Source organism: Miniopterus natalensis, chromosome 6 (genome assembly GCF_054644295.1).
Source record: "Miniopterus natalensis isolate mMinNat1 chromosome 6, mMinNat1.hap1, whole genome shotgun sequence".
Taxonomy (NCBI): domain Eukaryota; kingdom Metazoa; phylum Chordata; class Mammalia; order Chiroptera; family Miniopteridae; genus Miniopterus; species Miniopterus natalensis.
The window spans coordinates 91,393,633-91,408,352 of NC_142086.1; the positions used below are offsets into that span (position 1 = coordinate 91,393,633).

Below are 14,720 nucleotides of genomic sequence, written 5' to 3' on the forward strand. Positions count from 1 at the left end.
ACAGGGTCGGGGCTCTGAGGCCACCCAGCCGTCGGTCCCCCCGGATCCTCTGCCTTCAGGCGCCAGCCCTGTCCCCCAGGTCCCCTTTGCCCCCAGGAGGCCGGACGCACGGCTGCACTGAGCCCTTTCCCATGATGGACGGGTCAGCCTCTTCCTTCCCGGCTTCCCGAGGACGAGTCCGTAGGACCAGCCTCAACCATGTGCGGCTCCTTATGGCTCAAAGTGGGGCCTGTTGCTTAGACAGGGGGGAGGGGAAGGGCACTGAATACAGGAAAATCACCGCCGCGTGGCTGGGGAATTGTTCGGAGGAAGACGAGAGACTTTCCCCGGTTTGCCAGTCCTCCGAGGCAGTGAGGACGCTGGGATTCGGACAGAGCTGGACATCTTCCCAGAGGCGGGGAGGTAGCTAACCGCCCCCTCACTGGCTCCGCTGGGAGCACGGTGGGGCCAGGCGCCCGCGGGAGGGCCAGGCCCGAGGAGCCCCCAGGAGCCCCGTCACCAGCCTGCTCCCAGCCCAGCCCCCGAGGAGCCTGCCCGCTCCACACGGCTCTGTGGGCACCTCCCGAACCCGCCCTGAGGACAGGCGTCGGGAGATGGAACGACTGCCCCGCCAGGCGCTCTTTGCTCAGGAGGTGCCCGTAATTGCCGATGAGTGTGGCACGAGACGTGAGCCCCCACATTTAGCTCGTGAAGGGTGAATACATTAGCTGCAGGGGAGCCATCGCCGTGGCATTTTCTGACTTGTCAAAATGCCCTTTATGCGTTTGATAAAGTCGTCTCTAAAATAAATACACACGGCTGCAGTTACGGGCCACCTCTCGCCTCAGGACCATGACTCGCGAAGCTGGAGGGGTGGCCGCTTTCCAGGGAGGGGCCCGAGGTTCCTGCCCGGACCCATCGTAACAGGCTGTGGGGCTGTTTGTTAAGGGTGAGTGGCAGCCACTCACCTGGCCGGGACCACAAGCGCCCACCTCAGGGTCTGAATAAAACGTTAGCTTTATGTAACGAATCGTGCTGATGGCCTGAAGCTTCGGTCACCCATCAGCATCTACAGGACTGACCACCGTGAACGACCTGGCCCCTCGAGGAACATGCGACTTACTGAGCCCCATAGAAACACTGAAGAAAGAACAGGGGCTAGTTCCAGGTTGTGGTGAGAAAGTCGTTCAGTATGGACTTGATGTCGACAAGATCGGTCAAGACCTGTTTCCTGGGAGATTCTTAAATCCAGTAGTTTTATAGCCCAAGACAGGAGACGAAAAAGTGTGACTATTTCCAAGTAACGTAACAGATGTGGGAGCGGGGCGGTAACTCTTGTGGTGGTTGTGAACCCTGACCTGGGGGTATCTGTTCCCACTGCTTTTCTGAGAGCGAGCGAGAGAGAAACATCGACGTGGGAGACACCTCGGCTGGCTGCCTCCCGCAAGCCCCTGGCCGGGGCTGGGAGTCGGGCCGTGTTGCTGTGACCGGGCTGAGTCTCGCTGACCCGCTGTGTTGCGTTGCGGGCTCACCGAGGGCCGTGATGGGAACTGTGTGTAGCAGGACCGCCCCCCCGCTCCTCCTGCTCCTCTGGGCGTCCCCGTGGCCCGGCTCTCACCGCAGCCCTGGGTGCGGACGCGGGGCCGTGGTGCGTTGATTCCCAGTGATGAGAAACAGGGACATTAAGTAGGTCTGGTGGCACCCGGGCCACTGGGACACAAGTGGAAATTATTCCGCCCGTGTCCGGAGGGAACTCGTTAGAAATGAAAAAGCTCACGTTCCTCCTTTCCCCAGTAAGACAATGACTCCTCTTGCCGTACATTTAATTTTAGCAAATGCTGCTAATGAGGTTGCGGCCACTGGTGCTGCCCAAACACATCGGACCTTCGTGAGGGGCCCAGACGTGCCCCAGGCGGCCTCGCATTGCGCGACCGTGTGAGGCTGCCCAGCGAGGACGGCAGGTCAGAGCGGGCGTGTTAGCTCACCGACCGACGTCTGCTTACAGCCCACCCCCGCCCGCCGGCTGCTCGGGTCGGGGTCCACTCAGCCACCTTCCCGGGGACCCCTGCGGACTGCGGCCCACCCTGTCCTCCCCGAGGCCCTGGGCCTCTCAGGAAACTACCCCCCAATGGGGAGAATGGCAGGCTGGGGCCTGTAGAGAGAAAAGGGACCCGCGGGGCGTTATTTTCTCACGTCGCCTGCGAGAAATTCCAAGCGATGGTGGTCAGAGCTCCTACCTCACTCCCACTTGACAGTCCCGCCCTGTGTCCTGTAGCCACGCAGACGGGACCCTGCCCTTCCCGAGGGACAGAGAGAAAGCCTCTGAGTCCAGTAAACGCGGAGGTTCCGTCTGCCCAGCCAGGATACACACGTACGTGTTAGAAGTTGTAAATACACGTTATTTCATATATATATTACGTATATAAGTTGGTTTTAAATTTACAAATGAGTCACATCCTAAAATTTATATGTAAATTATTTTATTAAAACTTGAAGCCTTTTCTGTCCTATCAGCGATGTTATGAGAAGACCCAACTTAGGAGGATTCCATTCTTAAATCAGAATTAAAGCGGAAATTGTGTACAGTCAATTGAAAAATTTCATAAATGACCCAGAAAGTTCCAAATATGGGTTTTGCAATATATAATCCAGCCCACTAATATATAGGGTGTCCCCCAAAATGCATACACACTTTGAATAATTATAAAGGCAGTGTTTATTAAAGTACGTTTCGTTTTCAAAGTTGACGACCTGTCAGCTGTTAAAGTCGTATATGTTTTCTTGGGACACCCTCTCCGTGTAACTCTTTTATTGATAGTGCGGTGAGTAGACAATTCCACGGAGAGAGCTCACATTCGGAAACTTGTTGAAGGGTTTTCTGCTTAAAGCATCTCAACAAACACATTAAAATTTCTACTGTCGGCTCCGTCCCACCGGGTAGGGTTTCATCAGGCCTCCGGCTCCTCGTTAGTCAGCGTTTCTCTGGGGCTTTCAGCCGCTTTTACGAGACTATTACGGAGCCATCACCAATCGATTACCTCCCCAGCTGAAGGGTGAATTTCCCTTTGGCCAAGGCCGAGAATCCAATAAGATGCCTGACGCCTTCCTTCCACGCGGCTCAGCCCTGTGCACGACTCTGTTAGCTCAGCGAATTACCTGAGCTGTGCTGTCTGAATCAGTCCTCCCTCTGCCTATTTGGAAGATCTATTATAGGAAAAACCCAGAGCTGTAAGAATAAAGTCCTTCGTCGCCCGGGAGACTTTGCCTGCTCGAAGAGCTAACAAGCAGTGCAATGTCCGAGGATACAGACCTTCTAAATGACGCGATTAACATGTTAACCTAGTTAACGCTTAGAGAATAGACTCCCAGGAAAGCCACCACCGGTGTTTCAGTGCTCATCGAAAATGTGCCGCGACCGACCAGCGGCTGGGCTATGGAGCGAGCCCAGCAGATTCTAAAGGACTCAGGTCCTTCAGAGTATTTTCCGGGACAACAATGAAATTAATTTAGAAGCATCAACTTATTCTTTAACTTTACTGAATCTCTTTGTTTCTGAGTTTCTCATACATATAGGACAGTGTTGGCGTTAACTTCGTCATGAAATCTATTAATGTAATTAAATAATCATAAAAATAAATCATTCCCTCTCCCCCCTCCTCCTCTCCCCTCCGTCCGTCTCTCCTACGGGTGTAGAGCTGAATCCCTTGGCTGTGTGTGGGAACTCGGGGTTAGCGCCCTAGACCGCGGGGCTCCGTGGTGTGCCCCACGCCTGCTCTGTTATCCAGTAGCTACTCCGTTCATGTCAGACGTGCCCTTTTTCCAGCCTTTGGTACCAAGAAAGACGAAACACTACTTTTTCCTTCCGTCACTTCTCCCGGGAAAATTCTAGGGATGGAAAATTCTAGGGACAGAGAAAGTGCTGATCGGGGGAGAGGTCCCAGCATCAGTATCTCACAGATTTTCCTGCCGTTTCATCACATTTAGAATCAGTTTTCCACTCCTCACGCCCTACGAGGTCCCACAGCTCTGAGAGCTCAGGCGTGGGGAGTGGGGCGAGCAGGTGGACAGTCGAGCAGGAGCGTTTTTCCTTGTGGGACTTTCAGGAGAGGTCTTTACGGAGGATTTGTTTTGAATTCCATGTGCGTTTAACCGTAGGGGTGAGCCACGTTTAGGACAAACAGTTCGGCTGATCATTTAGGGGGACAGAGAATGAGAATGTGGGGGTCAGTGTCTGGTTCTGCCCAGTACAGAGGTCGTCATCCTTAAGCCATATCTAGGTCATGGGGGGACACGGGGGGTTGGTTGCAAGGCGTTTCCCGGGACACAAAGGACGGGGCGATTTCCTTAACCGCCGCTGATTTCCAAGAGCACAGGGCTCAGGCAGAGTTAACACAGCCATTTCCAGTGGCTCTGTAGCTCAATCAAAGTAAGAGTTAGCCTTTTCCAGGGCTCCACGAGGCTCTCCATGGCCGGGCTCCCACCGGCTCCCTGAGCTGCCTCCGTCCCGCCCAGCTGTGCTCCCCAGGCGCAGGCCCGTTTCCACGCCACGCCCCGTGGCCTGCTCACCTCCACCTGGAACACTCTTCTCCAGGGTATCTACACGGCTTCCTCCTTCGCTGCCCTCAGGTGACCCCCAAATGTCACATTCTCACCTGTCTTGACCACCGCACACAATCAAACCATAACCCTTCTTTACAACAACCGCCCTCCGAGCCCCTCACCCTGCTGCACTCCAGCCGTGGCTCTGGCCACAAGGCACAGGCCGGGCTGGCTTCGTGGTCGGTCTCCCTTCACTAAATGTAAACGCAAGAGGGAAGGGACTTGCTCTCGTTTGTCGCTGCTGTGTCATGACCTGCAGTTACTCCTTAGACGGCTGAATGAGCTGCGAGAGATCGAGGGCATGAACGAACAGATAAACGGATAGAGCTAATTGTAGGTCTCACAGGGGGGCCTGGAAGAAAGTGTCAATAACGGTTAAGAAATGGCTTCTCTTAGGAGGGAAAGTGAGGGCCAAAATGAGGGACCCTGCTGTGCAGAGGGCTATAAAATACTGTGCTTAATTTCTGGCACTAGAAATCACCAAAGCAACACATAATTTATTAAAATTTAAATGAAATTAGAAACAGAATTGATGCACGGCTCTGCAGCTCGGTCACTCAGCCCGCACATCGCATGGGGATGGACCAGCCGAGAGAGGGGTGACGAGCCTGTAGGCTAAAGAGGAAAGTGTCACCCCAATCTCCAAATATGCTGAAGAGCAAAGGGAAGAATAGTAATTAATTATGTTGTTAGAATAAACGTGTGATTTGTGTTCCAAATCTAAACAGACTGGATTAATCAAATGTCACACTGGCATTTCCCATGATTGTCCTGTGCATATTCCATTACTGAGCTACACCTGCCAAGAAAAAAGTTACGGAGACTCAATTAAATAAACAGGAAATTATCTGCCCGCCCCCCAGAAAGTTCCTGTTTGCAGCGGCGCCTGGATCCTTTGAAAATTAGACAGACATTTGCATAAGATTAATAACTCCCCCCCCTCCTCGCACCCCCAAATCACTCTGTGTTGCTCAACACCCTAGAGTTATTTAATATCTTTTGAAAAAGAGAGGGCTTCCGATGATAAGAGCAAATTAAAAATGGCTTAATATGTCAGAAGGGGTCGCGGCACTAAGTCCTCTGATTAATAAACACACCTGCGAGGTCCCTGAGATTAATGAGAAATATCTCGGCAGAATTCATCTGAGCTGCGGATTTGTCTGGTTCTACTTAAAAGATCATCTTAGAATTGCCTGCCTGAGCACAGACAATGATGTCATAAATATGGATTTTAAAGTGGAATTTAAATTTTAGGGAGGCCTTACCCATCCATTAAAGACAAAGAAACAAATGAGTTACCGTTAAACTCCAGCGGATGCAAAGAGCTGAATCTGGAGCTAAGAAATGGCCTCTTGTGTCTGGAGTTTGAGGATATTATTATTCAAAGCAAGGCTCTACCTCAGTTGACTCCTTTGGAGGCACTTTTATCCCAGGGTTTAGTGGGAGCGGGTTCGATTTCTAGACACTGAGTCTCTCGGACCCGGGATCTCAGGCTAACGCTCCTGGGTTAGCTGTAGGGCTGTGCTGTGGGGCCCCGCCGGGGAAGCCTGGGCCGGCCAGCGCTCCGTGGAAGCTGCCAGGGCTCATCAGCTGTGGACAGTCCTCGCTGTTCTGGCCTCACAGGGAAGGAGATGAACTGTAGAGAACGCTCCCAAGCCGTGTGCTCAGATTTCTTTTTAAAGGCAAGACAGTGAATGGATCCACACAGTGCGAAGTTCACAAGTGTGATCCCATTTATATGAAGTTCAAGAACAGACAAAACTTAACTATGGCGATAGAACTCAGAATTCGGGTACAGTAGGGTTGAAGGGGCCGCACCCCAAATATGCCCACCTCCGAACCTCCAATGAATGCGACCTTCTCGGGAAAAAGCCTTTACAGACGCAGTGAAGTTAAAGATCTCGAGATGAGACGCATCCTGAATTATCGAAACGGGCTCTGAATCCAAAGACAAGGGTCCACATGCGAGAAAAACGGAGAAGACAGTCGTGTGAAGACAGAGGCGGGGCTGCAGCGATGGGGCCGCAAGCCAGGGGCTCCTGGAGCCGCGGGGAGCGGAGGCGGCAGGAAGGGCCCGGAGCCTCCACCGGGAGGGCAGCCCGGCCTGTGCCTCAGTTTGGGTTTCTGGCTCTAAAACTGTAAGAGAATAAATACGTTTCTGCTCCTTGAAAACACCAAGTCTGGAGCCGTTCGTTGCGGAGCCACAGGGCTCGGGCGGGGCGCCTCTGGGAGCGGGGCCCGCGCCTGGAAGGGCGGGCGGAGGACGCCGCAGTGAGGGAACGTCCCGCCTCGACCGGGAGGTGGCCGCAGGGGCGCGTCCGGCCGCTCGGGGGCATGTCGTGCCCTCGGCTGGGGCGTGATATCCCTCGACACCAAAACAAAATAATGTCAAATGAGGCAATTTTGAAAAAGTGAAAATAAACCTCAAAGTTCATTCTAAGCTCTTTAATACACTAGTCTCTCCTGGTAGCACATTTAGGCAAGACCCTCGCGGGAAAACGACGGTGCTGCCGACGCTGTGCGGGGAGGTTTCGAAGACGCCGGGCCGTCTGCAGACGCACTAGGGGGGCTGCGGGGGGCGCTTCCCGACTGCTGGGCACGCGGCTCATCCCGTTTGGTGGGTTTCGTCGACGCCTGGATTATAGTTCGATTTGTTTAGTTGGCCCATGGATAATAATTGCTGAAACCATAACTAATTACGATGTGTCCTCAGCAGGGTGTATTTTAGGCCTTACCCGTCTGTCTCTTTTCTCATTCCAGCTTCTGAGCTACCAAGGACCATTTGAGATAAAAATCAGGGAATCTGAGAAGATCCGTGATGATTTTCACTACATTCTGATTTACTAAAACGTATCTAAACCTGTGTGGTCTTAGAATTGAAACTGGCACCATTTTAAACATTTAAGGGATTATCAGAAAATAGTATTAGATGTGTGAGATAGTAATAATGAAGCAATGGGCAGTCTATATTTCATTTAATCTTTGTAAATCATATAATAAAAGCAGCCAACACAACTACAGATACTAAAACGAGCGCATATTTAAATTGAAATGAAAAACCCAGAGATTTTCTGTGTCTGGCATGTTTTATTAAATACAAATGTCTCATAACTCATAAACCTTTGAATAAAAAAAACTTCTATTATTTAATGGGATTAAGAAATAGCCTAGGTAAAGATTTAACCCTACCTCACACACACGGCTTGTGTACTGGAGGGCGGAGGGTGGCTCGTCTCATCCGTTATTAGTAGAAATAAAAATCAGTGTAACCCTTATGGAGGGCAGTTTGTCAACACGTCCCGGAGATGCCAGTGCCTCACCCTCTGACCTGGACGTTGCTCTTCCAGGAAACACGCTCACACGTGCAGGAGCCGTTAGCCAGCGGCTATGGGTTCCCGTGTTTTCTGTAACAGCAAAGGCTGGAGAAACCTAAACGTCCGTCACCATGAGACTGTTTAAAGGTGTCACATGCCACTCATGTGAGGAACACACTGAGGAAGCTCCTTTCACACTGAAGAGTGTGAGTTATTGTCAGGCTTTAAGACGCATCCTAACCCTGATCACATGCTTTTTTAAAAGAATGGTCAGGGGCCCAGTTGTTTGCTCACAGGCTTGATTGGTAGGATAGCAGGTAGGCGAAACACCTTCCTGTGTATCTTTTGGTATCTTCTGAATTTCGAACCACATGACTGTATTATGTATTCAATGAAAATAAAACTTAAATTATAAGCAAGATAGTCCAAAGATACATCTGATAAGAGATTAATATCCAAAATTTATAAAGAATTCATACAACTCAACACCAAAAAAACCCCAAACAATCCAATTTAGAAATGGGCAAAGGACCTGAATGGACACTTCTCCAAAGAGGACATGCAGATGCCAAGAGACACATGAAAAGATGCTCGACGTCACTAATTGTCAGAGATGCAAATTAAAACCACATGAGGTGTCACCTCACACCTCTCAGAATGTCCACCATCCACAAATCAGCAAACAACACGTGCTGGTGAGGGTGTGGGGCAGGGAAACGCGTGCACAGCTGGCCACTGTGGAAAACACACAGAATCCTTAAATGGGCCCAAGTTGCCCAGGAATTTAGTGTACGATAAATATAACGTTATATGTAAAAGACAGACTGGTCAATAGAAGTGGTCGGAAAAATGTAAAACAAGACCCCTGTTTTACTAATCTCTCCAAGTTCACTCCACTTGAACTGGAAAAATTAATGTTAAAAAAATAAAACCATAAAAGCATTTTAAGAAAATAGGCACCATCTGTTGGGATTAAGCACTAAGAAGACATGAGAGCCAAAAAGACAAAGAAAACAGTGAGATGGATTATAAATTAGCTGCAGCGCAAATAAAACATCCCAAGGAAAACAAGAAAAATTACTAAGTAGATGACAAAATATTGGTGTTTATTCAACAAAATTCATCGAACAGCTCCTAGGCCCTAGAAAGTGAGACCCCGAGGCCATGGCCTGGCACAGCCTTGCCCTCACGTAGGTCATACAGTCAGTAATATAATGCAAATATCCAAATAAAAATTTGCAAAGGACACAAACAAAAAATCTCTAGAAAGGCCAGAAATATATTTAAAATATTCATCTTCACTCAAATCAAAGAGCAACTTTAAAAATTAATACCAGACAGCTGGAGACGGATAAATTGAGCATCGCCGAGAACGGAGGGAATCGGCGCCCTCGCAGGGTGGGTGGGAGGGAGCATAAGTGGGCAGCCTTTCCATAGGGAAACCCGACAGCGCAGCTCCGGAGGCACACGTGTCCGTTACCGGAGCAGTTTCACATCTCGGATTTTGCATTAAGGAGAAAAGCGCGTAATAATTTATGAGGGAGCATGTTCGCTGCCACACTGAGCATAAGAGCAACGAAACAAGGTTCCTCCGCGATGCCACCTCGGGGCGTGGGGTTTGGAGATTTTTGATCTAAGACGCCTTTTGTGTGCGTGGCTATCCCAGACGGGGCTGTGTTCTCCCGCCTGAGGTGTGGCAGAGGCAGAATTCAGGGGTGGGGAGGAACAAAGCACCTGAGCGCAGGTCCCCGTCCTGACTCGACGTTCACACCGACGTCTCCCGTGTCACCTGCAAGGCAGAGGTGACAGGAGCAGGGATGATTTTGTCAGACGGTGTTGAAATGCACGCGTAAGGTGGAGAGAAAATCCATACGGCACTTCCTCCGTAATTAAAAACAACATCTAACCAGCAGGAATGAGTTTGCTGGACTGAAACCAAGCGAGAGAATGATGCTGAGCCACAGGGATGCTCACCCGCTGCCCCCAAAGCTGCAGGTTCTCCTGCTTTGATTGATTTGCTTCCAGTTGTACCAATGGGGGGTGCCCTGGTAAAGTCCCCACTATTGCAGGAAGGTGCACCCAGCAAAGCTAAGCGAAGCCTTGGGCAAGCTCTGGGGTGTTTGACAGTGTGAAACTTCGAGTGTTAGCGCTCGCTTTCTTTTCAGAATGCATGTGTTCCCCTAAACTGCCTAATGCCCTGAATTTTCTACGTTGCCCTATTTGTGAATTATGCCAAAAATATTATTATAAAATAAAAATAAGCAAGTGCCAGTTGTGTACGTTTAGCTTAAATCCAAGTTTCATAAGTTTGGGGGGCCCCTCATCTCATGAACACAGAGGAAAAGTGATGCTGCTAAAAGTAGGATCCCACACATAGGGTTCAGGAAATGCCAGCCAGCATTTCCTAATTTCAAAGCAAACAAACACTGTCCAGCACCCGGTAAACTGCTCCCGTGTCTGTCTCACTGAGCCCTCCTCAGGCGCATCCACCCGTGAGGCAGGTAGATCAGCCGGGTTTCACAGGTGAGTAAACGCGAGGCCACAGAAGTTAGGCAGCTTGACCAAGACCACGAAGCTAATTCGCGCCAAAGCTGAAGTTCAGACTCACTTACCTTGCGGCACTCAGGGCCCCAGGTGGACGGGCCAGGTGTGGGCTTCCCTTTGCTCTGCACCTGCGTCGGGCGGGTCACAGCCGCGGAGGTGATGGACCTCGCCCATGTGGAGTTCCTGCACGGTCAGCCGGACACCTCAGCGCAAGGTTTCCACACACAGATAGCCTTTCGTGAGGTCACATCACTCAACAGATATCACAGCGAACTAGTGGGACTCAGAGCCCAGCTAATGGGGCTCAGCCGCTGAGCCCCTCTCGTTGGAGAAAAGATACCGAGAGCAGAGGATCCCTGTTCAGGCCCATGTCGTACATTTTATTTAAGGTCGTCGGGTTTTCCCTGCGCAGTTCCTGACGCACCTGTTCAATCAGCCCCGAAGTTCACTTCTGTGGGTGACCAAGATGCTGGTGTGCAAGGGAAACGCTTTAGTTGGAGTCACACACAACCCGTACAGAGCACGGAAGGTAAATACAGAACTAGTGTCCAGTCCTAACAGAAATGCACCTGATGCACGGGAGTCATAAGCCCCTAAACACACTCAAGTCTCTCTCTCTCCCACCCTCTCACCCCAACAATATTTTGTTCATGGCAAAGCACAGAACAGTCTTTCCGTCTGATTTATCCCTTGCGTTTCATACGGAGTCAAGGAAATCTGACCTGTTTTTCAGAGGAGAGTATAAAAGTGGCGGCTGCTTTGGGGATTGAAGGCAACTGTGTCACCTTTATAAAAGTAACTCTCGGTGGATCAGGAAAATGGGACAGGCCCGCCCTCCTCGGGGACTCACCCTGAGCCGCGCCTGCCCTGTGAGTGATCCAGTGGCGCGTCCGTGAGCTCACCACGTGCTCAGGCCAGACGGGGAGACCTATTTTCTTGGGGGCACTGTCCCGCCATGCGAAACGGAGTGTCTCAAGGAAGAACGCTCTAAAATACGGTCCCCAAAGCCATTTGCATTGGTATAATACCCTTTCCCTGCAAAGCCCTCTGGCTTAACGACACAAGAAACGAAGGAGGTACAGGCCTGAGTCAGGGAACGGACCAACAGTCCCAGCAGCAGTCAGGCAACAAGGTTTCGGTGAAGCTGAGACTCGAGAGTCCAAGATTTCCACCACCCGTGAGGCCATTTCTGCTCCAAACAACTCGCTCACTCGCCAGCAACTCACCCGAAACCCGGGAGTTCAGTCTGTGTCACACAGGCGTTTTGGGGAACAAAACAAAACAGAGCAATTTTGGTCAACGAATCGCATCCACGACGGGCCGTGCGGAGAAAACCCTACGGAAACGTTGTTGGTTATGGGACAGGTTTGTCCTCTCCGGGGGCAGATAACCTCCTCGGGAGCTCAGTCCGCGCAGGAAAGCCCTGATAAGACCTGGCGCCTGCGGCAGACATTCGTCCTGTCCACCAAACGTCCTTCCTCAAGGGGCCCAGACGCGCAGAGCAGCAAACGGCTGTCCTGAAGCAACAGGCCCTTCCGGGAGCTGGGCTCCAGTGTTGCTTCAAACATCCCCCGAAACTCACTCAAGCTTGGGCCCGCCGGGCGTGGCTCAGCGTGGAGCATCGACCCAGGATCCAGGAGATCGGGGTTCGATTCCCGGTCAGGGCACAGGCCCGGGTTGCGGGCTCGATCCCCAGTTGGGGGCGCGCAGGAGGCGGCCGATCAGTGACTCTCATCATTGATGCTTCTATCTCTCCCTCTCCCTTCCTCTCTCTGAGATCAATAAAGATATATATATTTTTTTAAATAAAGTTTTAATTTTATTTTGCAAAAACTGGTGAAATAAGCAAATAAAGACTTGGCCTGGCCCTGCTTTGACTTGGGTGTGTCAGGAGCACCCTGTGGGCTCACGGTGGCTGAGAGCAGGCGTGTCTGGGGTAGAGGAGGGGCAGTGACGCTGCCGAGGCCATAATTAAAGATACAAAGCTCTGGGCTTTTCCTCAGCTGAGGAAACATCAACGTGAGAGGGACCCATCAGTGGACCGCCTCCCGCAAGCACCCTGACCAGGAGACGGGACCGAACCTGCAGCCCAGCTACCGGCCCTTGACCAGAAATCGAACCCACAACCCTCCGGTGCGCAGAGCGCCGCTCCAACCACTGAGCCACACCACCAGGGTGTCAGTCCCCGCCTTTCAGTGAGTCACCCGCTGCTGGAGGAACAACTCAGCATGTTTACCGCGTCACTCGGGAGCTGCTCCCCCTCGCCGCGTCACCTGCACCCCAAACGCTCACGTCGCTCGCCTTGCCCCAAGCATAACGGACCTTTTTCAGCTCCTCTAATTCTCTTTCCAGACCTGGGCGTCTTCACAGGCCACCCTCCACCCCAAGCTCCCCCCGGTTACCTGCTTTCTCCTGTGCACCGTCCTCCGGGCCCCGGGGAAACGTGGCATCCTCGGGAAGTCTTCCCAGTGTTGCTACAATACGGATCCGGACGCCGGGTCCCTGGACGAACAGCCTCAGCAGCTCCGGGGACGCCTGGCGTCCTTGCTGGACAATAAACAGAAGGGTAACTACGTGGGCCTGGGGCTGCACCCAAGGCCGGAGCCAGAATCTCCGGGGCTGGGCCCAGCAGCTGTGGCCAGTGAGCCGGGCCCTTGACTCGGAGGCTGATTGAGCCGCAGCCCACGCCCGGCAGGTGAGCCCTGCTCACGAGAGTCACCTGGGAGCTCGGGGCAGAGCCGGAGCTCGAGTTTAACCTTCTCAGTCTAGAAGGGGGCTTGCGACGCGAGTTAGTGTTCCGACTTTGGATTTTAGGTTCTCCAGCTTGATTCTGATGTACCGTCGGCCCGGGCTCCTCTTGCCCAGCTAACTAGGTCCAGTCTTGACACCTCCCGTCTTGACCCTCGATCCCTTTATTTCCTTCTCGGTTGCCTGGATCCTTGGTGGACAATAAACACAAGGGTAGGGACTGGTACAGTCAGTTTCAGCAGAATCCAGCACGATGCTCGGACTTAGTAGCTACTCAGTTAAATGTATTTAAAAAGAAATGTTGAAGGATGTTCGCCTGAGGTCCCTGGCCGACGGCTATTAGCTACAGCTACCTCAACCACCCCCACTAATTGGCCTGTTTCATTGAAAACACACAGACTTTGCTTGTTTAAACCATCTGGAGAACCTCTTCTAAACTTCAGGTTCATCTGTTTTTATCAACAGAAAGTGAAAGATTTAAAATAGCCTCTTCTTTGTCACTATTTATAAAATACCGTCCACCTGTTCCAGGCCAGGAAATGAATGCGGTTTCCATCCCTCCAGTTTTTTGTTTTAACTATATCTTTATTGATCTCAGAGGAAGGGAGAGGGAGAGAGAGAGAAACATCGATGATGAGAGTCATGGATCGGCTGCCTCCTGCACGCCCCTGACTGGGGATCGAGCCTGCAGCCGGGCCTGTGCCCTGATCGGGAATCGAACCCTGACCTCCTGGATCCTAGGTCAACGCTCAACCACTGAGCCACACGGGCCGGGCTCTCCAGTTTTTGTCTCTTCTCTTGATTGGGGTGATACACCGCTGAGGAGGCTTAAGTTTCAACCCCGTAAACACAATTTGAGAAATATCCTCTGTCTTGGACACTATTAGCTGGTAATCTCTTCCTTGCGTTTTTAACTTTATAGCAAATTGAATTATGTGCCGAGTACAAGCGAGCGAGCCGCGTTCTGTTGATTGAACTATGGTGACGCTCAGCCAGGCAGTGCAGATACTTGGCCACACTGCTCCAGCTTAAGGTACAGTTTCTCACGAACACACGTGACGCGATACAGAAAGCTGTTAAATCGTGTACAAATTACGTGTAAAACTATCCGAAGGGGCCGAGTTCCTTTAAGTCTGAAAAGAAAGCCTTTTCAAACAGGGAGACAAGTGAAGCTGGGGTTCTAAGACGGGCTCCAAGGAGAAATTATAAAGCACAAGTTTCCCACTGAAGAACGGAAAAGGAAAGAAATGGCTTTGCAGAGGGGAACTGATCGCCATGGTAACGGGGTTAAACTTGGGACCCGATGGGGAGTCGATACCACTCGGCTGAGCAGAGGCAGGAGGCCCGGCCTCCGCTCTGTCCTTTCTTCTTTCCTCTGTTCTGATCTGGGAGGAAAGGTCAGGGGATGGGGGTGGCAGGGAAATGCCAGGAAAAGGCGACGTCTCCCTGGGCCTCGCCAGGAGCGGCCCCTCAGCACCGAAGAGCAGGTGACGGCCGGAGAGAGGACCTGGGAGAGGTGCCCTCAGGGCCTGGGGT

The 14,720-nt window shown here is 51.7% G+C and overlaps 1 protein-coding gene across 1 annotated transcript in view; it reads left to right on the plus strand.

Annotated features, from left to right (window-relative positions):
- The first annotated feature begins 593 nt into the window (after positions 1-593).
- The window catches only part of GRIK1 (glutamate ionotropic receptor kainate type subunit 1), a 121,559-nt gene continuing 107,432 nt past the window's right edge, over positions 594-14,720 (plus strand). The window contains exons 1-4 of the mRNA XM_016216503.2: positions 594-666; positions 10,519-10,626; positions 10,826-10,965; positions 12,789-13,077. Of these exons, the coding sequence (XP_016071989.2) occupies positions 594-666; positions 10,519-10,626; positions 10,826-10,965; positions 12,789-13,077 (610 nt within the window). The remainder of the gene's footprint in view (positions 667-10,518; positions 10,627-10,825; positions 10,966-12,788; positions 13,078-14,720) is intronic.